Source organism: Strix uralensis, chromosome 8, assembly GCF_047716275.1.
Source record: "Strix uralensis isolate ZFMK-TIS-50842 chromosome 8, bStrUra1, whole genome shotgun sequence".
Classification (NCBI taxonomy): domain Eukaryota; kingdom Metazoa; phylum Chordata; class Aves; order Strigiformes; family Strigidae; genus Strix; species Strix uralensis.
Window position 1 is genome coordinate 269,044 of NC_133979.1, and position 27,477 is coordinate 296,520.

Below are 27,477 nucleotides of genomic sequence, written 5' to 3' on the forward strand. Positions count from 1 at the left end.
CTCGTCCTGACCCTCCCCCCTGCGCTGCACCCCATCAGGTATTTATGTACATACACAAGACCACCCCGAGCCTCCTCTCATCCAGGCAAGAGACGTGACAGATGCTCCAGACCCTTCATCCTCTCTGTGGCCCTAGGCTGGATTCCCTCCTGTTAAGTCTGTATCTTGTGCTGGGGATATAAAACTGGACGCAGTACTGCAGGTACGGCCTCACCAGCACAGAGTGATTCGTTCAAGGAGTCCAGGGACTGTCTCTTCTGCCAGCACAGCCAAGAAGGGGCTATCCAAGGTTAAAAAAAAATAAATCTCTCAACAATTCCTTCTTCTCAGCTGTTCTTGCTGCAAGCACAGGTAAGTAAATACACTGATGTAAAGGAGTAAGAGGTTTAAATATACTGGATTTGAAATAAACACGATCTCCTAAGTCTTTCTTAAGGAGAAGCTACAGACTCATTTGAAGTGAATCATCCTAATTGAACATTTACTTACTTAAGTGTGCAACAGTGCAAAAGGGCACATTCTCTCAAGCTGACACTGTTCTGTTGGAGCATCCAATCCTCAGAACAGACAGACGTGCAACCAACAGCAATGCTGAACGGGAAAGGCTGTTCAGCTGCTGGGGCAGCAGCACAGTGGGAACTAAAGTACAGCTATTCCCGTATTTCAGACACTGGACAGCTTACCCAAAACACAATTTAAGTGATGTGACAAGCAAAATGAATAAAAAACAAACACGGTTGTCTTAAAAAAAATTTATTAGAAGGCACCAATGACTCGGAAATAACATTCTGATATCTAATTTTATAGTGAGAAAACATTGCATTGTGAGGTTCTCATTTCTTGCCCATTTTCTATTTGAACAACCAATCACTTCGGAATTCAGAACATTTAGAAAATACCAGCTTTGTTAATGTACAGAATAAAAAGATTCTGAATGGCTTTTCTTTCCACCATACCTTTGTAATTCTATTGAGAAATGCAGTAAAATCCTCTTCTGTGAGAACAGAGAACACTACAGCAGCGCCACACTTTATACATTTCTTTAAGCCTTAAATTTGGCAACATGTTCACGAGCTATGATCATCCTTTGAATCTGAGCAGTTCCCTCATAAATCTGAAAAGAAGAATTGCAATAATGTTAGCTAATGATTTTTTAAAACGTTTTAACAGATCTACACTTTAAAACCCTCATGGCACTAATCCTGTGTGGATTAGAAAGACAGAGAAAACTGCGCAAATTCCAGGGTGACAGAGTAACTACAGTGGGCTAAACTGAATAAATGACATAAAAGATACTGGGAGACAATCTTGTTCTCTCGGGTGCTCTTATCTAAACTCAGTAAGGTTCTCATGAAAATAAACAGATATGGTGGGTGAAGAAAGATGAGGAAAATTTATCTGAGAAAGAAAATACATTATTTAGGTTTTACAAAGTAGGATTTAAAGCAATAGGTGGAGGGAAGGAGGTGACTTGTGCTGAAAGTGTATTTTCTTTGACTAGCCTTCCAAGGTCATGCCCAATGTTCGTTCCCTTTGATCCATTTATTTCCATTGCCTCTTGTTAACTAGTACTCTCTGCCATACAGTTTTGTCTGCTGTTTTGGTTTTTTAATCACTGTGGGAACACTAAGACTGGAAAGGAGGACTTGCAGCTGGGGTGTCAAAAACCACATATACCGCACTAATTGTTGTTTAGCTTTGTGTGCTTGATGGGTAGAAAGTCTGTGTACAGATAACAGAGGCCTGTGATAGACTGAGAGGCACCGTATTGAACACCCTGGAGATTCCTGCCCTGCTGTGGGAAAGATCAAAGCACAGTGGAAAAGTACACCTGCAAAAATCCCTGACATACACAGGCAAAAGCAGTGGGTTCAAGATCCTTTTCTTCCTTCTCTTTCTGGGCAGTAAGGACCGAGCTCTGCTGCACCTGTGTCCCTGCCCACGTGCCTCTGCCCGGGTGCTGCTGTGCAGATCCCCCGGTCGCAAGGTAACGAGAATAAATTTACTCTTTGCATTTCATCCGTAGTTTTGTGGTTGTTGCTGTGTCCTGCCTGTGCCAGCTCACACAATCACGTATTGCATTTTCTGCTAGAAACAGTCTGCATTATCCCTCTGTTCGGTTTGTTTCCCGGCAGCAAAGTCAAAGATAGACAACAAAGCATCTATGAAGCTCTAATGCTGAAGGAGGCCACACGCCCCACAGCTACACTGCAATGATATGTGAGGCCCTGAGGCAACATCATTTAGGGGTTTAAGTGTTTCAGCTCCCAGTTCTGCCAGAACTTGGTTTGGCAAATTGCTCAAATTCATGCAAATTCACTTTCTCATTCACTTATAGGAATAATCTTCCCAAGAACCTTACAAAGCTTTCTGAAAGTAAAGATGCTATAACCTGTGTTCACAATAGGGTTTTTGTTCAGAAGAAATTGCTCATTCCCAAAGGGAATTCTCTGACTGCTGCTGCTTACCCCATGTCAATCCAGTTCATAGAGCAGTCGGTGCCTTTTGGAGCAAACTGAAATGGAAGCTCCGCTTTATATACCAACTACCCACCAATCCCTAGTGAAGACATAATGGTCCAGGCCTACAACTGGATCCTTACAAATCCAGGTGTATGGGGGACGCACAGTTCAAGGGACCAGGGAGGCTTGCTCTGAACTCAGCCTGCCCAAACTGCTTCTGGTGTAGCTGTCGGGGCCTCAGCAGCTGTTCCTGCAACCTGCAACCTGCTCCTATTGCACTGAATTACTTGCTGATGGAGACAGCCATGGAATTCAAGTGTAAAGACATCAAAACTCACAATCTTCTTAAGTAATTACAAAAAAGGTTCTGGTTTATAAGTTGATGGAAATACTTTCAAGAATCGCTGACAATTAAAGAAGGGAAGTTTTCCAAATTTGAGAAAGGAAACTAAGTTAGAGTTTCTACCAGAGTAGCCTAGACTTGTAGCCGAACAAACCTAGCGCAGAGTAAGGACATGTAAAAATGTTACCAGTGAACACAGTATTATAAAACTGTAATACTGAAAAAGATCAAATATATGGAAGAAAAGTTGGAAACCCAAGTTTTTGTACATGAAACCTATGGCCAAAAGCATATACCATCTGGAATTGGGCAGCAATACAGTTAAGCACAGTGAAGTGTAAGGTATAATCAAGAGGCACGGACAAAATAATTGTAAAGACAAAAGCCTTTCCTGAATTATTCTGGGGATGAAGTGGAACAGAAGAACACAAAAAAAATTAATACTAAATCTGATTAATCTGAACAATTGAAAAAAAAGTCTACTTAGCCATGCATTTGTGATGGATCAGTGTAATGGAAAATCTACATAACTGGGATCCTGAAAAATCAATCTCGGCTTTCAAATAAAGTTCTAACTCTCACAGCACCTTTCTCTAGAAAAGCATGCAACCTGACAGGAAAAAAGCCCAATCATAATAAAGTCCAATTAATCATTTATTTCCTCACTCACAGAAGTGCAATTAGTTCTAAGAACCTTTAGATTCCAAAATAGTGGTTGTCTTTCCTTAAATAGAGAAAAATAAATTTTGGCTAGTGAGAACAATAGTTTTCATTTTAAAGTCAGCTGTAAGAGAAATATTAACTACCTAGAATCTTAAGAATGACAGCTGTTATAGCTAACTACACTACAGGTCATGGTCTGCATGCATCTCTTGATATCATCTATTTTGATCTGTTTTATCCAGTCACTAATAATGTCACAAAATGTCATAATGTCAATAAAGATTACTGGTTTTGCTGAACACATTTAAAATATTCTTGCTGAATAAAGAACTGTAGCATAGTATATGCTAATAGAAGAATTGTGACATGACATGGAGTAATTTCTTGGCAGTAACACTGCAGAAAAGAACCTGGGGATTACAGGTGGCTATGGGCTAAACATGAGTAAATATGAGAAGGTTTTGTTGTTAAAAAAAAGGACTAATCATTCCAGATGGTGTCACACTTCCATTAATACAACATATGCAAGATAAATCATTCCATGATACTCAATACTGGTGATATCTCAACCAAAGTATTCTACCCAGCTTATGATAACAAAGTTTCAAAGAGAAGGTTTAGAGCACAGCAACAAATGAGGAAGAGTCTGGAAACAGAAAGGAAAAAAAAAGAAAAACAACAAAAACCCTGCCAAAAACCCCAACCAAACAAAAAAACCCCACAACATAAAGAAAAGGGTGAAGAAGCTGCTTAAGTGTTCAGGCTGAAGGAAAGCTAAACTACGGGCAGGCACCAGTCCAGGATACATATGGAAGGTCAGAGAATTTCCATCACTGAAGGTTTTCAAGAACAGCATTATATATAAACTCACAGAATACCAAAGCAAGCATTGGTATTTTGATCAGGTTTTTTCTACGGTGTTTTTTTTCTGAGAGTTCAAAAGCTTCAAAACTGAGTCCAAGAACTTCAAAGAGTTACCACATTGGGGGAAAAAAAAGAAAAAACATAATTTATTTCTCTTATGTGGGTTCAGTTGTTGGTCCAGTGCAATGACACTTATATGCACGAAGATGCCCGATTTGAATAACTCTTTCTTTAAACTGAAGGATTATTGCTTTCATTCTAAAAACTTTTTTTTCATATGTGTACATCACGATTTGAAATAAGTAGCCATTAGTTTCTTTCATATAAAATTTATCCATTACTATAAAGATCACTCTCTCTTTTACTTACCTGGTAGATTTTAGCATCTCTCATTAGTTTTTCTACAGGATATTCAGTATTAAATCCATTTCCCCCAAAAATCTGTACTGCATCTGTAGCAACTTGGTTTGCAATGTCACCAGCAAATGCCTTTGCAATGGAAGCATAGTAGGTGTTCCTGCGACCAGCATCGACTTCCCATGCAGCTCTCTGGTAAGCCAACCTCGCCAGCTCCACTTTCATCGCCATTTCAGCAAGCAAGAAAGATACTGCTTGGTGCTGTCAATGATGAAAGAAACGAGGTTAACACTGCCCGCTTAAAATTCTGTGACATCTAGGAAAACCATCATCTTCTTAATACAGTGTTCTCTTCAACAAACTCCATAAATTGTGCTAGAGGAGCTCTACAGAATATAGATGAGGCTCTTGTAATTGTATGTTGAATTAGACTTTAAAGTTTTTAATTCTCAAATCCATTTAGTCACAGGGATTAAATACTGAATTATACATTTCTTCTTTACTATTTGTGAGATTGATATTTGCCTTGCTGTTTATTCATACTTCTTTAAAACTGGTAAGCGGTGTGATTGGCAATGTATTCTATTACTGTTAATACTGTGTGTCTTGTTTCACATACCTCAGAGGTTTTTTCCTTTCCTGAAAATCCCTGTTTAGTAGCACTGAAGAACTTAAGTATGTCCTGATAGTACACGGGTTTCAGGTTTTTGGGCAGAGTTTACTTTCTGCTTTTACTATTATCACCAATGATAAACTACAGAAAAATGCCTGAAGATACCACATAGATTAGCTTACTGAAATGGTGCTGACCTACATACTTGGAAACGCAAAAATGGCAGAGATATAATATAAAAATTAACGAACTAAAAAAATCAAGAAATAACCTTGAAAAAATCAGTAGTAGTACATGTGGTGTGAAAACATACCTTTTATTTATAGTCTCTCTCTCTCTACCCCCCCCAACCCCCCCCACTTACTTCAACAATTGCTTTCCCAAAGGTTTTTCTCTCCAAGGCGTATCTAGTGGCTTCATCAAGTGCTCTTTTTGCTAATCCAACAGCACCAGCTGCTACCTGAATTGAATACAGCACAAAATAAAAGATCAGAAATTCCTGCTGTATTTTATAAATTTTATTTCTGATACTTACGGGTGGTCTGGTCTTATCAAAAGCTCCCATTGCGATTTTAAAGCCAGCTCCCTCAGCTATTAATACATTTTCTTTTGGGACTCTCACATCTTCAAAGACAATACCTCTTGTATCTGAGCAGCGTTGACCCATATTCATTTCCTGAAATGGGAAATTTACAGAGGTGCAAGTACACTGGGTTATTCAAAGGTACAATACGTTTTCATTCTTTAGTTTACTCAAAGCATAAAGTATGCTTTTTCCCCCCAAACACTTCATCTAAAAATTACCACATAGCAACAAATACTAGTTTTGCACTTGCAGACCAGCATGCCCTTATTTGTCTAAGATGGGCAGTTAACCTTCTGCTTATATGAAATCAGTTCTGTAGCTGTAATCAGTCTTGTTGTCTTTCTCTAGTTCAACTCTATCCGTTGAGATGTAAGTGGAAAAAGTAAAGAATCTAATATGCAGGCAGTACAGGTGTACTACAAGTAAATAATGAAATAAATGAGCTTTACAAGTTTTCAGATTCCTTTCCAAATGTTCAAGATCCAGTTTTGCATAGTACTAAAAATAGTACTTTTAAAAAAATTATTTTTAAAGAGAGAAGTAGCAGCAGTGTCTCCAATGCCTTGTCCTCGACCAGCAATAGCTAAAATTAAAGCTCACTCTGTGTATTTGTGGTTAAAGTTGTCCAACTTGCTTCTTATCCTTCCATGGCATACTACTTCTCATTTATTGGCACTTGTCAATAAAATAGTTCTCAAAGATTCTTTTGCAGCTGTTCAAAGTCAACTTACTTTACACCATTCTGAATAATTCCTTACTGAATTAATAGCATCATAATTAAGTATGTCTTATGATCAGTTTCTGTATGTTGTGAATATGAAAAGATCATTGTACATGAGCATATGAAAATGTTCAGTTGCATAACAGTCTTTCTTCTTTAATGGTAATTTGTTCCATTATTGGTTTAGAACTGAACAGTAATTTCTGGCTTGTCAAGGGATACAGTCTTCACCTTTCTCCCAATTTGGATTCCAGGGCTATCTGCTTCCACAATGAATCCAGTAAAGGCTTTGCCTGCAGGAGCTTTTGGATCTGGATTGGAACGAGCCAGCAAAAAATACCTAATGTAAAATAAAGAAGAAGGATGCTGTTTATCCTCACAATTAACAACCAGATACTTGTTTAACTAACATTTTAGATGTTTTTATGTGCGTTTCTGCCATATACTAAATTCTATCTGTAAGTTAACAACCTTTTTTTTTTGCCCCTCCCAAAAATAAACTGAGAAGGAACGAGAGAGAGGAAGTTTCAAATATTCAAGATTTCATAAAATTTATGAATTTATCCAAGAAAACCAGCTTTTGGATAAATGTATAAAGTTTTTCCACTTGAATTAAGAAGAATTTGTGTGTTGCAAATCAGTGTGATGTAAAACACAATGAAAGAGGTATATATCGTAAAGCATGCTCCATAGACACCACAGCAATATCTGGATTCTTTGACAGCTAGAAGATGTCTTCCCTTCAGAAAATAAAATTCACAATCAACAGTGTTTCTAGCTTCACTAGAAGTGAGAGGGGCTTCTGGTACAATCAGAAGCAACTGATCTTAATCACCCCAACTACAAAGCAAGGTAGCTAGTAATGTGAGCCTCTTGAGTACTGACATCATACTGTTGCTGTCCTGCCCTGAAGAAAAAGCAGAACTAATTTTGTTTGGTAGCAGCAAGATTCGAGAGGTCTTCTTGAGTGGGGAGTTGTCATGTCATCGCTCATTTTCCTTTTTAGGCTTTGCACAGCACTGAGACTGCATTCTTATATCTATCCTGATAAACTGGTCAGAGATTAAAGTGTAGTGTGTTGAAACATGATGAACCTTCACACTTATAACAGATCTTTAAAGAATTTGACTTGGGATGGGGGACAGGGAAGCCACTATATAACATAACAACAGAAAGTATAACATGAGTTAACAGGTAACACACCAGTTTGCTTTCCCACCGTTTGTGATCCACATCTTCTGACCATTAATAACATATTCATCTCCTTTCTTCTCAGCCTTTGTTTTTATACCAGCCACATCAGAGCCTGCTCCAGGCTCTGTTACACAGTAAGCCTAAAAGAAAATAAAATGCAAAATCTTGAGGAATAAAAGTTCAATTTTTAGGCAACCACAAATTATTTCAGACTATGTGCATCAAACTGATCTGTAAAAGGAACTGAATGGTAAAACCCAAAAACATTAAATAAAAAAACCCAACAGAACAACCCAACCCAAAAACCTGGACACCAGCTGACTGAGCAAGAATCCACACATATATAGGTGAATTTTCTTTATAAATCCGTAATACAATATAAAATTGTCTTTTAATCAAACAGAACCATTCTGTAACCCTTAAGTCATTACCTTCCTCAGGCTTCACAAACTCTGATGTGAAACCTGAGGATCTTTAAAATCTGAAAATAAAAGCACTGAGTAACATTTTGTTTACTGTGTCCTTCATTTTATGAGGCTTAGTTGTTCAGATTTTAATGCACTGCACATGAATCTTCTTTCTATGTAACAAGTACTGCTTATATAATATTTAACATCACAAATAGAGTTTAACTCCCATCCAAGTTGAGTTTCTCCTTACAAACCTCGTATTTTTCTTAAACGCCTACACCCCCTCTTGAAAGGGAAATAAAAGGTATTAATTTTTGATAAGTGACTTGGGATGGGGATGACTTTGCAAGTAATATCTTCTATTTGCTTACTGAATGTATCTCATTAGCTATTCCCTGACTTTCAGTAAATGCCACTGTTTTATTTACAAACCAAAATGTGCTAAGTTTTGAGTACATGTCAGTGTTTTCCGGGCGGTGGGGGGGGCGGGACTGTGAAGAAAAAAAAAATTTTTAAGAAAAGAGTATTACTATGGTTAAGAACATTCTACAGTGTAGCAGTTATACTTACACACATCATTGGTTCCTCTGTCATTCTTCCTAAGTACTTTTTCTGCTGATGCTCATTTCCCGCAATGATTACTGGCATTTGCTGAAAGAAAATATTTCGATCTTTTAAAGTGCACAGATTCTAGTTTAAGGGACATAAGAAAAGACAACTTACCCCTAGGGAATTTGCTTCAATGGCGGTTTGAACCCCTGTACATCCATAAGCTAACTCTTCTGTAATCAGGCATGCTTCGAAACTGCCAAGGCCAAGACCACCTACAGTTGAAATATTTCACTTACTAAAATGGCTTTAAATTGTAACATATTAGTGATTTACACAAATTAATTAATAAAAACGTATTCCCCCACATACCTTTGATTGTGTACCGTGACTGATTATACATTCCCATGCAGGCTTTTTAAATAAAGTTTTGTCAGAAGAGTAACAGGTGATTTGAAAATTACATATCACAGTTCCAGGGTTTATGTGCGATTCACGTGGGACAGGTTGCACAAAGTGGCAAGAATGTACCACTCTAATTTTTCTACTACTATACTTTTGAGAATTAAGAGTTCTTAGGAAGCAGAGAAAGGGCTCCTGAGCTACCACAGCACTCAGGGGAAAAAAAAAATATCCATATTAGTCAGACAACCAACTCAGCAATCTGTTTCTAAGAGAAGCCAATGCTTTGGGAAGTACATATAAACACAGTAACAACACAACTACCTCAAAAATATTTTCCCAAGCCTTCAGGTGACTTCCTCAGCCAAAGAGATACCTCTCTTTGGTATCTTTGTTATGCTAACCCTTGACAGATATTTCTACTGTGAATTTGCCCAGTCTCTTTTTTGAATCTATGTAAAATTTTAGCATCAATATCATCCAGGGGCAATGAGTTTCACAAATTAACTACACACTGCATATGGAACCATCTCCTTTCGTTGTTCTGAACCTGCCATCTGCTGACTTAATTTGATGCTTTCTAGTTGTATTGAAAGGGACAGTGAACTATCAGTCTCTTTTCACACTCTCCATGACACCACCGTTTCAGTCATTTCTCATACAGAAGCTACATCTCACAGAGAAGATACATCTTTTATAATCTTTGTCATCCTTTTAGGAATCTCTTCTGTTTCCACAATACTCTTCTGAGATAGAAGGATCTGAGTATACAATGAATTAAAGAGGCAAGTGCAATTTGGACTCAGGCAGCACCGTAATTATGCCTTCTGCTTTTTTCTTCATTCCCTTAAAGGTCCCTACTGACCTTAAATTTTATGATTTTGACCACTTCTGAGTATTATGTTGACATTCACAGAGCTATATATTATAAACCCAAAAATAGCTTTTTTGAGAGGCAGTAACTAGTTCAGAACATACCATTTCTCTGTGAAGTTTGGATTGCTTTTTTCCCTTCATGTGTGCATCACTTTTCTGGTTTTGAATTGCATTTGCCATTTTGACAGTCACTCAGTTTCATGACCTTCTCCTTCAGCTCTTTGTACCAGCCACATCTTTTCTACACTGAATAACTCAGTATTATCAGTAAACTCTTATCCCCTCAGTATTGACCCCCTTTTCCAGTTTATTTATAGATATTCCAAATAGCACAAGACCCAGCAAGGTTGTGCTGCTAATTTTTCCACAATGAAACCTGATTATTTTTAAAACTCGTTTTGGATGTTCAAGCATTGTCTATCAACCAGGCATCCCTTACTCACACACTTACTAGCTGTTTCAGAGAACTCCAGTGATTTTATGAGGCATGACTTCCTTTCACAAAAACCCTTCTCTAGCACATCATGTTTATCTGTGTCCACTATTTCCATACTTCATCCTACTTGCTCTTAATTTAAATGCTGTATCAGGTTTACTATATGTATTTTCCCAGATCTCCCTTACAGACTTTTCAAAGCAATGGTGACCAATTTGCCACTTGTAATTTTTTATTTAATAATCAAGTGATTATACACTGCAGTAGTTCAGTTATTTCAGACTTTAGTTTTTGTAGAATTTGTGGCTGAATAAATCTAGCCCTCGCAATTGCTCCTTTGGTCTTTGTTCCTTAACCTCGTGTATTAACTTTTTGATACAAGATATACCTTCCGATTAGTCTTCCAAAAAAAAGTGTCTGCTATGGACACTTCCCTAACTTCTTTTTCAGGTAATACAAATGCAAAAAAAACCCCAAACAAAAAAAAAAAACCACTATATTTTTTCCATGGTAACTCATAGGCCTAAACACTGCCAAAGCACTGCTGTACTGCACCTACTCTAAACTGAAAAACTGTCCTTCTGGAATAAACTCTTAAATTGCTCCAGCCGGTGTCAGAGACCGGAACAAAATCTGACCTTCTAATTTCTCTGCCTAATCAGCTGACACAGTGCACTAGGGGAACATTAGGCAGTTGTAATCAGGGCAGGAAAATCTGGACATAAATTACTAAATCATAATCTGTCTAATTTGTCTCCTGATTACACCCACGCCTAGTAACACTTGTATGTATCAACCTGCCTACTGATTAAATTTAGATTATTCAAGCATGCAACTGTTTAGTTTATACAGAATCCATAATTACACATATAAATCTCATCTAATGCCTCTTCTTTGTTTCATTTTACAGACTAAAAAGAATGTTTACTTACCACAGCTTTCTGGTATGTGTGAATTCATAAGACCAAGTTCCCAGGCCCGTTTTATAAGTGGAAAAGGATACTGAAATACACAGGGAAAAAGAATCTTCTGATTCATCACAATCAACATTTTAAATTTTATGCAGGTTAACATAAAAGTCTATTTTTTTCGCTCACATTATTGTAGATTTACCTCTCCAGTTTTGTCATATTGTGCAGCAACAGGCATAATTTCCTCCACAGCAAATTTACGAGCAGTAGCTTGAAATTCTTTTTGTTCATCAGTAAGTTCTATTTAAAAAAAAAAAAAAAAAGAGGTCACAAATTCTCTACTACCTTTAATTTTGCCAGACGTCAGACTATGAGAAGAGAGAAAACAAGAGTGTCCTTTCAGGACAACCCAAACCACCACTTCCTGGGCCTCTCCAGGAAGCAAAAAAGCTCAGCTTCCTCTTCCTCCTGGGAAAAAACCTCCATTGATCTCTCATCAACACCTACAATGCATTTACTTACTTCTGATTCAATTATCCACAAAATATTGAAACTGGAGTAGAGAGGACTGTGTAACATAGAATGTATTACCAAAAGAAACAAGAAGAATGCTGTGCTAATTAAATGGAGTAAGAGAAGGAGGTAGATGTCATCTGAAGACCCTGGCTATTCAGTTTCAAACATCTAGCTGCTGACCCACTAAGTTTGCTTTATGTATATAGTATGCCAAGATGAGGATGAAATTCTTTGTAACATTTCTTTATAACCAAGTTCAACTATGACTACATTTAGTTACTTTAACATAGTGAACAGCAATGTGACATAATTATTCAAAGCTAAGAGACTCTGGCAATAAAAAAGCTTGACAGACATGACTTAAAAAAGAAGAAAATCTTATACACGCTACAGACATACCTGACTTGCCTGAGCTGAGAAAGAAAGCAATTTTGCTTTTCAAACATTTTCCTTAAAAGAACAGAAATCTATTTAGATTAAACATATTAATTTTAAATTCATGTTGAACTGCAATACAGGATTTTTTTTAACTCTGCAATTTGCCCTTCATTGCTGTATTTCTTCCAAAAACTGTAATACCTACCAAAGTTGACGCCAACTCCAGGTTTGCCTACATGTAAGTTTTGAGCAGGTTTACTAGAATGTGACCTCCATCCATGCCCTGCAATCATTGGAAGCATTTGCTAAAGAGGAAAAGAACATGAGGTGTAAGATCTTAACAGCTCAAGTCTCCTAAAGCTACTAGCCTGACTGCAGCACAACTTAAATGTAGAACTCCTCTTTAGAAACAATATCACATCAAGTATAATACAATTACTGCAGTGATAAAAGAATTCTTGGGTACCTGAAGTTTTGTTCCTGTGGCAGTCAGCGTTCAGATGAACTGACAGCTATACCAGGAATCCCAGGCTTCAACAGCACTGAGAACGAGTGAACTGCCGTATCCACTTTTAAGTACTGCACATTTGATTATTTAAAAATAATTAAGCGTAATAAAAATTTATGTTCACAGAGACATAGCAATATATATTTCCTTCATTCATACACACAGTCATCAAACCTGATTTTCTCGCCAACTAGTGAATATTCTAGCCAATGTTTACCCACATGCTGATTTAGCAAGACTTTAAAAACAACCTACCCATTAACCAATGTCTATCAGAATATTTTGATAACGTCCCAGACTCATGTCTGCTTTCCTTTAATAAGCTGGTGCCATGGTCACTTGGAGTATAATAACAGTAATCACTAAATAGGATAGAACTCAGCAGACTATCTGAAGTTTATTTTTCTTCCTAATACTTACCACAAATTTATTCTTTTCCATTGTAAGTGCTTTCTTTGCTTTTTTAAGTTTAGTGCCTGCAAAACCAGCTATTTTCAGAATGCCTAAATACTGTGCAAAAACATGTCTGAATTTGATATTAAAAGGTTGTTTTACTCTCATCCTTCAATAGTTATGAATCTCTGAAATGTTTGGAAAAAGTGAAAAATATTTAATTGGATAAATTTCTAAAAAGACCGAAATCAATACTGTGCAGAAACAAATTACACTAAACACTGAGAAAAAGCTTGTTCTTAATTTTCTTATGTGAAAATGTCGGAAGAAAAAAAAGTGCTATCAGACCAGACACTTATTTTGTAACATTAAAAAAACTGAATTAATCATAATAGTGCAAAAATACCACAGAAATTTTACTGAAAACTCTAGAAGACAAGGACATTACGGAAATTTACATAGCTGGGAAGGCAACTAGTAGCTTCAAAATAAAGTTGCAGTAGGTAACTGTGCTCTTAAAAATACGGATGCTATGCAGAGATGGTTAAAGTCACACCACACGAAGCATGAAGAACACAGGCAGTAATAAGTATCAACACTGTGAAAAAAGTATTTCCAGAGGGTATTGAAAACATCTATACAGTTGAAAGGAGAAGAAATGCAGAAAGACCACTGCTTGGCATAGCAGAGGGGGAGGCTATGACATAATTGAATACTCAACTGTTAGGCCAGTTTATTAATAGTTCAGGATTGCATTCTCCAGCAGGCAATATATAACTCAAGTTTTCACAAGCCACAGACGTTGCAAAATGGCATCTTGCTAAGGTCTATGTTACTGCTACCACTCTTATACAGAAAAGTAAAACAAACAAACAATACCAACAAACATCTAGAAAGACCCCGATCCTTCAGAACATTTTATACCTTAATCTGGAAAAAGACAAAATGAGGTTGAAAAAAAGCCAGATGATTGTAATATTTTTTTTTTTAAGGAGCAGCCCTTGATAGACACATACGTAGCTTTGCCACCAAAAAGTTTTGCCAACACTAGAAAAAGTACTGAATTCAAACTAAGAGTGACACCCTATAGGAAAGAAGCTGTCCAATTTATACTAGAGGACTTATACCTATTGTGGGTTTTGTACCAGAGTAGTATGCAAGGTCAACACTGAAGGTTACTCTGGAAAAACTCAACACTCCCCCCACAAATAGAAATATGAATTAGACAGATGGGATTCATACCTGGAAGTTGCATGAATGATCAAGTGACAAAGGATCATGAGTTGCTACGTGTAAGAATTTAGATGACCATCTGTCTACTCTGTCAACTCTTCTATTGTCTCAGAAGATCAGTTGCCAGTGACAAGCTACTGCTAGTGATGCTCAGATGCAATTCCTACTGCATTTTCTTGCACTACTGCGTAAGCTCTGTCACTATCAGAAATATGATCATTAAAGTGGCAATACTGGAATAACCTGTTGTCAGAAAAAGGGTATAAGAATACACATGGGAGTGATGCAATCTTTATTACCTTAATGCCAGAAGAACTACAGAACTTGTTCAAAAAGCTGCACATCCCAGAAGAAGTCAGGGCAACAATAAGCTGAGGTCACTAACCTTGACTGTCCCTCACAGGACACAGGACAAAACTGAAAAGAGTTGTCAAGAGGAGTTTGCTGCTGGGGTAACGTGTCAGGAGGCTGAACCCGAAATACCAGCGCCCTAGGGTAGGCATCCGCTAACTCTCTGCTTCCCTCCCTAAAGCATTACTGTGGGTCTACAGAACAGCAGCGGGCTCCAGATGGGGACCGCTCCCCCCACTGCCACGGCCACGCTCTGGACAGTCCCTCCTGGGCAAAACAAGGCGGCTGCCAGGGAGCCCTGAGGAAGGGCCCTGCAGGTGATTCGGACTCACGAATGCCTCGAGGTGCAGAGACCAGAAGAAGGCCTGTGTAAATGCAAAGCAAGGGACTACCTGAGTTTGAATAATTTTTACTTTCTAGTTTTAAGCTGGGGGTTATTGGTGGTTCAATATAGCAGAACGTTAGTACTTCAGAAAAACAATTACTATACATCACACATTTTTAAAAGTTAGCATAAGTAGTACAGCTAGGGATGTTTAAGGAAATGCATTGTGTAAAATATCCCGATGTCTTGGAGCCCTCTCCACCGTTCCCGTGGCGCAGGAGGTGCCAGACATACACAGGGTTCTCCTAACGCCTCCCCAGCCCGGCCTTCGGCACAGGAAGAGCCCCAAGGTTGTGCAACAGCTCCGGCGAAGAACAACAGATTGCAGCGCCCATTCACACCGCGAAGATTAAGGCCATAATATCGCGGACAATAGCGCGCAGACAGCGAGCGGATTTCAGCCCTGCGCGGCTCTGCCCTCCGCGGCAGCCCCTCGGCCTTCCGCTGCCAGGGCCGGGAGCGGGCCGGTCACGGTGGCGGCACCCGGGCTCGCCCCGCGGCGGCCGCCCGCGCCCCACGGCCCTGAGGCCGCCGGAGCTCCCGGCCCCTCGCCCCGCAGCGCTCCCTCGGGCTCCGGCCCTTCTTGGCCACCGGACCGCCTGCCGCCCGCCCAGCCTCCCCCCGGCCCGGCCCCCCGGGCCTCGTGTCCTCCAAGCGCTCCGGCCGCTCACCCGGGTGGCCCTCAGCGCGGACATCTTGGCGGGGGTGCCCGGCGGTCGAGGAGGCTCCCGCGGGGCGGGGCAGGGCGGGGATCCCGAGCAGCCGGGGGCGGTGCCGCGCAGGCCGCCCGTCTGGCCGAGAGCGAGGGGCGGCTGGAGGCCGGGCCCTAGGCCCTGGGCATTGAACCTTGGGCCCTGAGCCGGGAGCCGCGGGCCCTGGGCCTTGAACCTTGGGCCCTGAGCCGCGGGCCCTGGGCCTTGAACTTTGAACCGGGAGCCCCGGGCCCTGAGCCCGGTCCGGGAGCCCCGGGCCCGGTCCGATCCGCCCCCGCCAAGGCCGCGCTGCTCCCCGCGGGGGCCGGCGGGCGGCTCGTGTGCGCGGGCTCGCCCCGGCCCGCTGCAGGCGGGTTCTGGGGCTCAGCTCCGCGCGGCGCGGGCAGGCGCGGGCCCGTTGGTGGCGGGCGGGGCGCTTCGGCGCAACACAACCCTCTAGGCTTCTCAAATGGGATTTTCGTACGAATGTGAGCTTTAACACCATTCTTAATTTGAGATTTGAGACACCACAGTGATTATACTGTGTTGATGTGCTCACAAATGCTCTCGGTTCTGGCTGTATGTTAAAGCAAAAGCATGCATTTTGTAAATTACCTGCAGCGCATAAAATACATTCTTTTTAATATTACTGCTTCAGTGTCGTAAAGTGGTGTTATTGAGGCTTTCACTAAAATAACCCCTTGAAGACAAATAGCTACTTCGATTTATCCATGACTTTCTTTGATATGTAATTTTAACAGAATTACCAAAGCATAAAGCGCTTTTCTGGAAGATGGATTTTGGATAACATTTTGCATAACAATTCAAAGTAAGGTGTCCAAATATTTTTAGCACCATTATTGCCTTAGTATGTTTGGTTCTTAATTGCTTGGTTTGTTTCTGACAGTTCAACGTATTGATTTTGTACTTAATACCAAAGAAACACTTCAATAGGAAGCTATCCATTTTTCGGCATATGTATCAAGTGATTAAAAAGAAGCTGATTGTAATGTTGTGTGGGCTTTACACTGGCATGACTCCAGGTGTTTGCCGAACGGAGGCAGGTAAGCAGCTTTGACTTGGTGTACGGGCTGCTGATTTTTCACTCCAATATCAGTGGATTCCCCTGGCCTTTAAGGGTACTTGAGTAAAAGGCATAAGCATAGTTTATAACTTTATGTTACTTAAGTATTTAATGAAGATTTTTGTATGTTCGTCCTGTTCTAAATCTAGTTTCAAGTATACCATACCACTGGATTGTATGGCTGTAGGGCTTTTAAATACCAGCATTCAAGTCTGCATTATGTGTTCCTTTTTATATAGGGTTCTGTTCTGTAGGTCATGTTCTGAATATAGTGTGGGAGTTTTAATTACTGAGCAGTCCATTTTCTGTTCATATATTATTTGTCTATTATTTGTGTGGTTTGTGTATACGTAGTATCTCTGTATTCCTCAGTTTATTTATCATCACAACAGCCCGGTTTGTGATGATACATAAGGAAAAATATTAATCTCATTTTAATGTTTTAAAAGTTTAATTTTAGATCTGCAGCATGGATTTTGCTATGCATATTCTAACTAGGATGACACACATACCAAAGTCCTAAAGATGGGTAAATGGGTTCAGACTCTCACATACACTCTCACAGGTAACAAGCAACTCCAGCTGAGTCAGGTGCCTGAACACCTGTAAGGGTGTTATACACTAAGCATGTTTACTAGCTCTAGGAAGGGATTTAAATACTACAGTGCTCAGAACTGAGACATTATTTCTAGGTGCCTTTGAGATTAAGATCCCTAACCCTTCAGTAAGTAAATAAGCTCTTCTTTGCACTGAGGCAGAGAGACAGCCTGGAATGGGGCTGAGGACATCCCTAGGGCTGAGAGACTGAATAAATTGGTACACTGAGGGAACGTTGACATGAGGAAGGAATGAGGACCAATACTGCTGGATTTATAGAGTGAAATGGTTGGATTGAGACCTGATAAGCATTTTGGAGGGTTTTTGCTTTGGGCTGGATGTAATACCCCCTAGTAAGTGGTTGGAGCACATTAGGTGCACTCCTAGATCGTGTCTTCCAGTTAGTTTCATCCAAAGTTCAGTTCATGTGCTTTGAAAACTCTCTGTGAATCAAGTAAGGCGCAGTAAGGGGGGACAGTTGGGAGATTCACCCCAAAACTACACAGCTTACCTGAACTAAACTGTTCATGTAGACACAGACTGGGAAGGTGGTTGTCTGGAACTGTTCAGCTGAGGAAATTGAGTCAGGAATACACCCTAACATCTGCTGTTCTCCCAATTTGCCTTACACTAGAAGCATCTTTGTGTGTGGAATTTGCTACTTGCCCCCCGAAGACGGGTGTCTGTCTACTTTCTGGAAGCAAGCCTCTGTATTAAAAAGCTGCTAACTATCTGTGATCTCCTGCAGTGTTGTAGAGGTTAAAGAACAGTAAGAGTTCCAGAAAAAGGAAGGAAAGAGTGCAGAGGTATTCAAGGACATTTCTGCTAAATGACAGGAGCAACTGGGGTAAGGTACTAGAACCAACTCTTGATTAAGGTCACTAGCTAATGCAGCTGCAGTTATGCAGCTGTACCCTTGCTCACCTTTCTCCACTCCCTCAGATAATTTTCTCACTACTTCTCTTCACATCTCCTTCTTGGGTAGATGAATGAGAAATTTTTTGACGATGCCTTGTTAACAGAGTTTTTACCAAGCCAGCCTAGAGGGGAAGAATCAAAGCACCGGCGACCTCCACCTAGTGGTCTGTGTCTGGGATATGAAAGGTGGTGAGGTTATCTGTCAAAGCCTGAACCGCTTGAACTTGGAGGATCAAAATTATTTGCATAAGGAGTAGCATTAGATAGAAGTTTCTGTTGTTAGGTGCATCTAGCATTTTTAGCATTTCTCACAGATGCAAGAAATACAGCATCTTTCCTTCTTATATTCTCAAACCCTTACTACTCTGTCATACTTCTTATTATTCTCTGGTCATTTTTATTACTATAAAAATTGTATACTACACCATTTATTGCATTATTAACCTAGAATACTGTCTTTTATACTAACCACCAGAGTATGTGATGCTTATTGCTGAAATGTATAAATTAGCAAGTAAACATAGTAAGAATATTACATGACAAACTACAGCTCATTCCTTAAAGAACATCTGTGTTCTAGGCTTAAGTGTTATTTTTTTAGTAGTAGTTATAAATGTTTTACAGTTTATTTTTTGTTAACAACAAAATGTATTTTAGCATTTGCTAGTGAACCTTCATTTTAGAAATGGAGAGCAACTTGGATTTCCTGCAGTCATTTATGTAATGCAAGTTACCGAGGCTGCTGCAGTAGATGAACATGGTAAAATTGAGTGTGTAGGTCCTGCATTAATGATCTACAAAGTAGAATCCTTTTCAGTGTAGTACAGTGTGACAAGCATGGCAACATCTTCTTAATAAAATGATTTAAATATTTTTTTGTTTTCTGTGATCCCTGCTACAATAGTAACTTAAAACGTCTTAAGCCAAATATTTTTTTCCCTAGACTTCTGTTGCAATCTCATGTAAGTTTTTAACTTTGTCTTGGGGATTTTTTTTACAGCTTTTTCATGGACTTTAAAACAATAAATTTATTTGGGAAAAAAAGAAAGGAAAACACCTATATGGAAACCTTTGAATTATCTAAAAATGAAGATAATGTGATGCCTGAATTAAAATATTTTCAAGTATATTTTTAGCTTGTTTCATTCCTGGGTATCACAAACATTACTTAATTCCAAATTCTCAATCTTTTTTAATTACGAAGCCGTATCTGCTCAAAGTCTTGGAGGCTTTTGACTACTATATGTAAACACATCAAATAATTTTTTCTTTAATTTCATAAAAACATACTGAGTTGCATTTATGTGACTATCTGTTTTGCCGATCAAGGATGCCAATTAAACTCAGACACCAGAGTGGAAAGAGTAGGCTTATTTTACTGTTAATAATTAAAGGATGTAACTAAGTAATACAGAAAATAAGCAATAAGAAAAATACAGAAGAGTACACTTACTTATTACTACATACAGTTAAGCAAGGCAATGTACCTAATCATCACTACAGGTAGGGGAGAACAGTGATTGAGAAAGATCCCTCACCACTTGCACCCGTTACCAATGTCCTGATCCGCGGTCGCTGGGCAGCCCTGGGTGCAGCAAGGATTTGCTGAGCCTTTCCTGGCGAGTGGAAGTCCTGTGTGATGCATCCACCCGTAGCTGAGGCATCCAAAGTCGCGGCAAGTGGGTCCAGCCTTATGTACCAAAAATCAGCAAGCCAGAATAACTTACACATCTGGTTTCATCCTCCTGTTGGATTCCACCCAAAGCCTGTCCAGGGCTCGGGGGAGAACCAAGGGAGTTTCTAACAAGGCCAAACACTTGGGTTCTCAGCCCTGAACAAGGCTGAGCAAGGAAAGTTGGATACATTCTCTCAGCATTTCATCCTCACTACTGATTATATTCTGTGTAAGCTACATCTTTCACTAGTGAGCATACGTATTTTGATAATGATAACATACTAATAATACAGATTTTACTAATTAACAGATACTAATAATGGATAACGTTTAGTTGTGAGGTTCATCTAGAGGTCAACTTTGTTTCAGGGCCTATTATTCAGCCCTAGCACTACACTATCTAGCATGAACTATAAAAAGAAGGGACAGATACGCAGAGCTTGAGAACAAATAAACGTTCAGTTGCATTTTGTAATAATTTTGGCCTGTATGACTTTCTGAAGACACAGAAAGTCAGTGGAAAGCTCAGAAGATAAATTCTGAACCATGCCTTAGAGTAAAGATCACCTGTCCTGATTTTTTTCCAAAGTATGACAAAAATTCACTTTAGAATATTTCAGGACTAACTACTTTAAGAAACAAGTACTTACTTACGCAACCATGGCTTTCGCTTGTGTGAAACATAAACACGGTAGTCATTAAAAAAAATGGAGTGGGGTAAGGTCTATCTATGTGTAAAGGAAGCATTTAGGACATTTTAGCACCAAATCAATTTTAATCATCATACTGAGATACGCTGTAGCAGGCACTTTAGCAGCTAAAAATATCTTCAAGAGGTGTTGTTTGGTACACTTCTTGTCGAATCATATATTAATAAATGCCCGGTTGCAGTGAACACACCCCCCCAAACGTATTTAACACTTGTAGGTCAGATACCAGAGCGGTAAAGTCATAAAAACGGTGTTTTGTCAGGGGCATGCAGCTCCGGCGAGGCGGGAGGTGCCCTGCGGGCAGAGTAGCGGCGGGGGCTGCGGAGGGGCTGCCGTGAGCGGGGTTTTATTTCCTGAAATACCGGTGAGACTGTGCGTGACTGCACCAATGCTCACGTTAACAGCGTGCGGGAACGAGACCGTCTAAATGAGTGCTGATCTCAGATACAATGTAGGCACTAATTTTACAGCAAAATCTGTATAATTATTTTTAGCAAGTGCAGCAAGTGACAAAACACAGAGTAAATTCTGCCTTAAATCGCAAGAGTTCAGTTTCTGTAACAGCTGACAGAACTTGTGCCCGTGTACTGAAGACAGAATTCAGTGTAAGGTAGAGTTCAGAAAGACTAGCCGAGGTCACAGCCGAGGTCACAGGCACATGCAGTGAAAATGTAAAGAGAGAAATCTTGTGTTGGGATCCTGTGAGAAGAATGGGATGGAGAATACGGGCACAAGAGGGTGAAGGTTGAGATTTTCATCTAACATTCATGTGACAAACGATAGGACCTTTGAGATACTGATAGCTAAGTCATTTTGCCATTGAAGTAACAGGTCTTATCCTAGGTCAGATCAAAGGTCCGTCCAGCGTAGCATCCTGTTTGTGGCAGTGGCAACAAAGAAGGTGTAGGGAAAGGTTCAAGAACCCGAAGAGCATTTACCAATAATGTAGTGAGCAGGAAAAGGAGGAAGCCATAAACAAGAACATAGAGATGCAAAACTGACTGACAAATAGTAAGGGAGGCAGTGATGAGACATAAACCTGGTCAGTCATGCTAATTGATGAGGGAATGTTTATTTCAGTAAGATTATCTGATCAAAGGTCTTGTCAAATGGGATACCAATATAAAAGTGGGAAGCCATAAACAAAATATGGAGACACAGACTTGACAAGCAAACATAACAGCGACAAAGACAAGAAACAAACTGTCTCTCAGTAAACCGCAGGCAAACTGGGACTTTGCAACTGGTGAGGATGCAAACCTGAGGGTCCAGAATGTTGGAAAGGGACCTGTGGAGCTATACAAACTATTGAAGGAATGTGCAGGGGAAGGGCATCTGTGGGAGTGTCAGCTCTGCGCAGCTGTGGGAGATTCAATATGTTAAGAGTCAAATCATGTGTTACTGGTAAATGATTAAGAGGCAAGTGGGCATTGGCCTGTCAGCCCTGCACAGCTGTGGGAGAGTCAATACTTAAGAGCCAAATTGACATCAGCTGAGCAGCTCAGTTCAGCTCAGCCAGAGAGCTCAGTTTGGGGAGCTCGGTAAAGGTGGAGAACTTTGCTTAGCGAGCCAGGTAGGAGCTCTGTCCTGTGCTGGCTTGGGGAAGTGCCAGCTCAGCTCTACACTGGCCCGGAGAAGCAGCAAGGCTTGGAGGAGAAGCAGGCCTTGGAAGAGAGATAAGTCAGCTCGGAGAAAGTATGGAACTGTTTGTGGGAGAGAGAATTGATGACTGTCTAGTTGTTGATTTGCTTATCATGAAGTAAGAGTTAAGGTAGCGAGAGCATAAGTATGTACTATTGTAATAATTAAGGATTTTCTGTCTGCCCTTCAATGGAGAGTACGTGCTTCAGTTGCCACAGGCATCTGGAGGAACAAAGGAGGAATAAGCAGAACTGAGTATAAGACCAGACCAGTCGTGTGTAAAACAGGGCAGCCAGCACACTTGTCTGACTGAGCCCAGCACCTGATCACCACAGTCTTCTTAAATCCTGTCTTCTTATTAAATCTCTTCTTAATGATCTGTTTGTAATCTCACTATCTATCCCATGTGTATGTGTGTCATAAGGATGAAGTGCCAGCTACTGGGGGTCCCATGTGAGTGTGTGTGGTACCAACAAACGGAGTCAGACTGGGGCCGGGGGTGCCCGCTGCCGCAGCCAGTGAGGTCTGTGTCCGCTACCGGAGCAGGCAGAGGTGGGAACAGCCTGTGTCCTGAAAACCTGCTACTGGAAGGGACTGGTGTGGGTGAGGCGGGTGAGGGGCTCAGCGCCAGCAGCTGGAGCAGGACCACAGGCCATAGCTCGTGTGCCTGATGCTGACTGATGAGGGTGGTGAGCGCCAGTATCTTCCCCAAAGTAGGTGTGCATGTCCTGTTCGCTGACAAACTTCAAGCTGGACTCGCGGGTGAGTAGGAGACACCGTGTCCTTGCAGAGGTGTCAGGCAGGCAGGGGCCCATGCTGTCACCTGGGGTGACCCGGCAGTGCAGAACGCCCGTGGAATGAGTGTGGGTGCACCATCAGGCTGGACCAGCCAGCAAGTCAATGGCCCCTGAATGGTGAGAGGGCTGGGATGCGGGCAGGGGACTGGGCAGGGAGAGGGGCTGCGAATGGGCATGTGCTTGTGCGTCCTGAGGGTCTCGTGTGTGTGCCTGCACTAGTGAGCTTTTGCCTCTGCCAGCCCGGGAGGAGGAGGGGACATGGCCGCCTGTGCCACGTTAAACGTGGGTGCTGTGCGCAGGGGAGTGGAGGCAGCGCCTCGCCTGTGGCAGGGCCTGTGGCTGGCTGAGGCGGCATCCAGCGTGTCCGGGTGCACGTCTGCAGGACATGTGCTCGGCTCCGCTGCAGGAGGAACCTGAAGATGGACGGTGGCAGCCACATCCCTCCACCTGGGCAGAGACCCTGTGTCGCCCGGCAGCAGCCTGGGCTCCAGCAGTGGGGTGGGAGCGGTTCCGGGCCGGAGCTGCGAGAGGCCACGGCCATTCCCAACACCCTGTAAGCCATAAAAAGACTTTTCCTGTTCCCTCTATGGTGGCTTAATTTATGTAAGACTTTTTGATGAGGAACCTTGTGGAATGTTTTCAGAAACCCAAATAACTTGAAGATCAGCTGTATTCCCTCATCTTAATGCCTGCTAACTCCTTAGGAGGTCTCCAGTAGTTCTGTGAGCCCTGACTCCTCTTTACAAAAATCGTACTTCCCAATATATCATATATTCTGTCTGCATTATTGTAGTTTCTGCTATTTGCAACATGCAGAGGTGAGGTTTATCAATCTGCAGTGTTCTGGATTTTCATCAGAAGTATTTTCAAAAATTTCCAAAATGCTTATCACCTTCTATATATGCATAGGAGGCTTAAGGAAAAGATTGTATTGGCCCTGCATAGTCTCTTCCTGCTCTTGGCCTTTAAAATAAGGAGTAGTGTTAGCGTCCACACTTTTTGCAAATTAATGCTGAAACTCTTTTTTGGCCTGCCTTGTGCTTTCACACTTAACCTGCCAAATTTTGTGATCCTTTATAACTTACTCATTTGAACACAACTTTAACTTATCAAAAGATTCCTCCTTGTTTGTAGCAACTGCCCTTTTCATTCTGCCTAGACATGCTGGCTTCCTTTTGCCATTTCTCAGGCCCTTCTGAGAAACACAAATATACAAGGATGACCTGCTATATCTCAAATTGGTGTCCTTACATAGCCTTCTATCTACCTGAAAACCTCTTAATTCATGTAGGGTTTAGTGCTATTCTAGCTTTTAAATTCTTTTCAGCAAGTTTCCTCTTATTTGAATATATTTTTAAGTTATTCCTTGGTTCTGATAGTCAGAACCAAGTCAAAAGTTACTTCTCCTGGAGGATTCTACACTAACTTATTAATTTTATATATTATTCTTTAAAAAAAAAAAAAATCCTAATTTTCTATTGGTCTGTAACCACTAATGAAAAGACAGAAAAAACTTTGCTGAAGTGCATGTGAAGGGTTTTTTTTGCCAGAACTTGGAAGTGCTGTGTAAGTAAAAGCTTGTTTCTGGTGGTTAGCCATAGCCCAGTGTATATATATGTTCTGTTATATATAGCTTATATAGTATAGCATATGTTATATGTAGCATATATGTTAAATATAACATTTTAAATACAATACATAAATACTATATTATGTAGTATGTATACTATTATATATCCACAATAATACATATACACACGATATATGTGATCTATTGTGTAAGCTGTATATTGTATATACTATGTATAATATATGATACATATATAATATACTTTATATATTTATTTGTAGGACTTGCTGTACAAACTCCATTACCTATGTTTGTTATTGTGTAGTTTGTTGAGGTTCCAGTGCTTGTTCTTGGAAGTAGGCTGTGTATAGATAGACCCCCCTGCACAAAGGGAACAGAGCAGCACCGAGCTGTCAAACAGTACCGAAGCTTCTCTGAGAATCCTGCTTCAGCTCTGACTGGCAGATCCTGCCGTGCCCTGCTACCTCCAGGTTGCCACGCCTTATCAGGATGAGCCAGAAGACATTAACCCACCACCTTGCTTCTTACAAAGCTGCCCTAGGCAGATTTTCTCACATTTGACTCGATCTCTGACACAAGAAGCTCTTCCTTCTGTAGGTGAGATTGGCCGAATTGTTCTCCTAGTCATCAACACTGAGATGAAATAAGGATTTCTTCTTAGATAGCAAAGTATGTCATCCCTTTTCCACATCAGATGTTTACTCTTGGGAACCATTTCCTGGCAGACAGACAGGCATCTTGAGTAGCTAGACCAGGTAAGTGGCTTAAGAAGATAAGTGGACTGGGTTTAAGAAAGAACTCTCATGAACTTGGCAGACCACCAGTGGTGTACAGAATGCATAAACCTCTACTTAGGTAGTATTCTGAGGAAATGGGGTAACTGGAGGAAGCAGCTACTCATTGTAAAAGTGAGAAAGACAAATAAATCCTCACAAATGCAGATGGGGAAATAACTTCCCCAGTACTTCCACTCTTAGCAGACAAAACTGCATCTGTGAAATTCAGTAATTAGAGCAATTGGCCTGAACTGAGGCCTCTGGGAGAATGGATAAGGTGCTACATACACCCAATTTAGTTTTCTTGCAACTAGCCAAGGCAGCTAGAGCTGTGGAGGCACATTCCCTCACTGCCTCTGAAGCATATACGGTTGTTTTACATTTCAATGCAAGCACGGTAACAACTTTTATGACTTATGTGTATTAATTTACTCATAAATAAAATAAGCATGTGCTTTTGAGGGTCTTAAGCCAATTTTTGAAAGGGTGTCTTTATTTGCAATCCTTGAAAAGTACCTTTTCCTCAGATTGCTCATGTGTAAAAACATAAGCGATGGCCTACAGGTACACTTCTCTCAATTACTTAAGGTTATTTCAAAATTTTTTCAATATGAAATGTTATGTGTGTTGGAGTTAGTGACGTTTCCCTAACAACAGACTAATAGATAAATAGCAATGTGACATCTGAGTGTAGTGTCCTTTTGCTGTAGTGATGATCTGGGCTGTCACGACTGAAAAAGAATCTCAGCACTCGGACTACTTATCTTCAAGCGGCCATTGCCCCTCCAGATGGAGCGGAGAGAGGTGGGGAGCAGCTAAAGGGAAGTTTATGACCCGCGATCTGTATGTGTCAGGACCGGACTATGAGCATACCTCCCCCCCGCCCCCGCGAGGCCGGGGGCTCAGCACGGGCGGCCGGACAGCTCCGCCGGGGGCGGCGGCTCCGGGCCCGCTTCCCGCCAGCGGCAGAGCTTCCTGGCTCGGGGCAGGGGCACGGCGGGGCGGGGGGGGAGAAGCCTTCGCACCCCGGCAGCGGCACGGCCGCCCCCGCCGGAGCCGATCCGCGGGGGAGGGACCCGCGCTCCCCTCAGGCAGCGCCTGGCGGCGGGGCGAGGACGGAGACCACCCCCGCCCCCCGCCGCCGCGGACCCCCCCTGCGGTGCAGCACCCGCTGCCAAAGTTGCCGCCGGGAGCCGGGCCCGGGCGAAGTTACCGAGGCGCGTCCGGCGGGGAGGGGGGGGCCCGTCCTACCGCCCCTGCGCCGGCCCCGCTGCCCGCGGCCCCCCCGCCCCGCTCGGGCACCGCCCCCGCGGGCTCGGCGCAGGCGTCGGCCGCGGAGCCGTCGGGACGGGACGGGCGGGTCAGCGCGGGGCGCGGGCGGTGTTCGGGGCGGCGCGGAGCGGAGGGTGCCCAGAGCTGCCCGGCCGCCGCCGCCGCCTCCTCTCATGCCTTCACGGCAACAAAGGGCGCGCTGAGCGGCGGGCGCAGGCGCCGGGCCCCCGGCGGTGCCGGCGCGGAGGGCCCCGGGAGACGATGGCGAGGAAGGGAGAAGCCTCCGCGCCTCTCTACGGTGAGAGCGCGGCGGGCGCCGAGGCCTCCCCCCGGCCCATTCGCACGGCGGGGCGGGAGTTTGCCCCGCGGCGGGTGGCGGGGACAGGGCCCCCCGGTGAGGGGGAGCCCGCCGGGGCGCGCCTGGGCCGTGCTGCGGGGGGGGCCGGGGCGGGAACCGCCTCCGCGCGAGCAGGTGTGCGGTGGCCGCTTTGTCCGCGCTGCTGGGCGGGCAGGGCCGCGGGGCTGGCGGCTGCTTCCCCGGGGCTGTGGCGGCGGGCGGTACCGGGGCCGGGA

At 42.1% G+C, this 27,477-nt stretch overlaps 2 protein-coding genes across 2 annotated transcripts in view; one reads left to right on the forward strand and one right to left on the reverse strand.

Annotated features, from left to right (window-relative positions):
- Window positions 1-737: 737 nt before the first annotated feature.
- On the reverse strand, window positions 738-16,205 carry ACADM (acyl-CoA dehydrogenase medium chain). Its single transcript, XM_074875735.1, has 12 exons — window positions 15,823-16,205; window positions 12,487-12,586; window positions 11,590-11,687; window positions 11,409-11,478; window positions 8,937-9,037; window positions 8,784-8,864; window positions 7,813-7,943; window positions 6,841-6,949; window positions 5,838-5,978; window positions 5,667-5,762; window positions 4,702-4,950; window positions 738-1,114 (listed from the first exon to the last, which is right to left on the reverse strand). Exons 1-12 carry the CDS (start codon window positions 15,844-15,846, stop codon window positions 1,043-1,045), a joined length of 1,272 nt encoding a protein of 423 aa, XP_074731836.1. The 5' UTR covers window positions 15,847-16,205; the 3' UTR covers window positions 738-1,042.
- Window positions 16,206-26,993: 10,788 nt separating this feature from the next.
- SLC44A5 (solute carrier family 44 member 5) overlaps window positions 26,994-27,477 on the forward strand; it is an 89,328-nt gene continuing 88,844 nt past the window's right edge. Inside the window, exon 1 of the mRNA XM_074875738.1 lies at window positions 26,994-27,202. Within this exon, the coding sequence (XP_074731839.1) occupies window positions 27,166-27,202 (37 nt within the window). The 5' untranslated portion in view covers window positions 26,994-27,165. The remainder of the gene's footprint in view (window positions 27,203-27,477) is intronic.

Coding starts and splice junctions, on each gene's coding strand:
- ACADM (XM_074875735.1), bottom strand. CDS start 15,846: ATGTCCGCGCTGAGGGCCACCCGG. Junction 8,865..8,936: donor TTGAAGCAAATTCCCTAGGG/GTAAGTTGTCTT, acceptor ATTTTCTTTCAG/CAAATGCCAGTAATCATTGC. Junction 5,763..5,837: donor TTGATAAGACCAGACCACCC/GTAAGTATCAGA, acceptor TATTCAATTCAG/GTAGCAGCTGGTGCTGTTGG.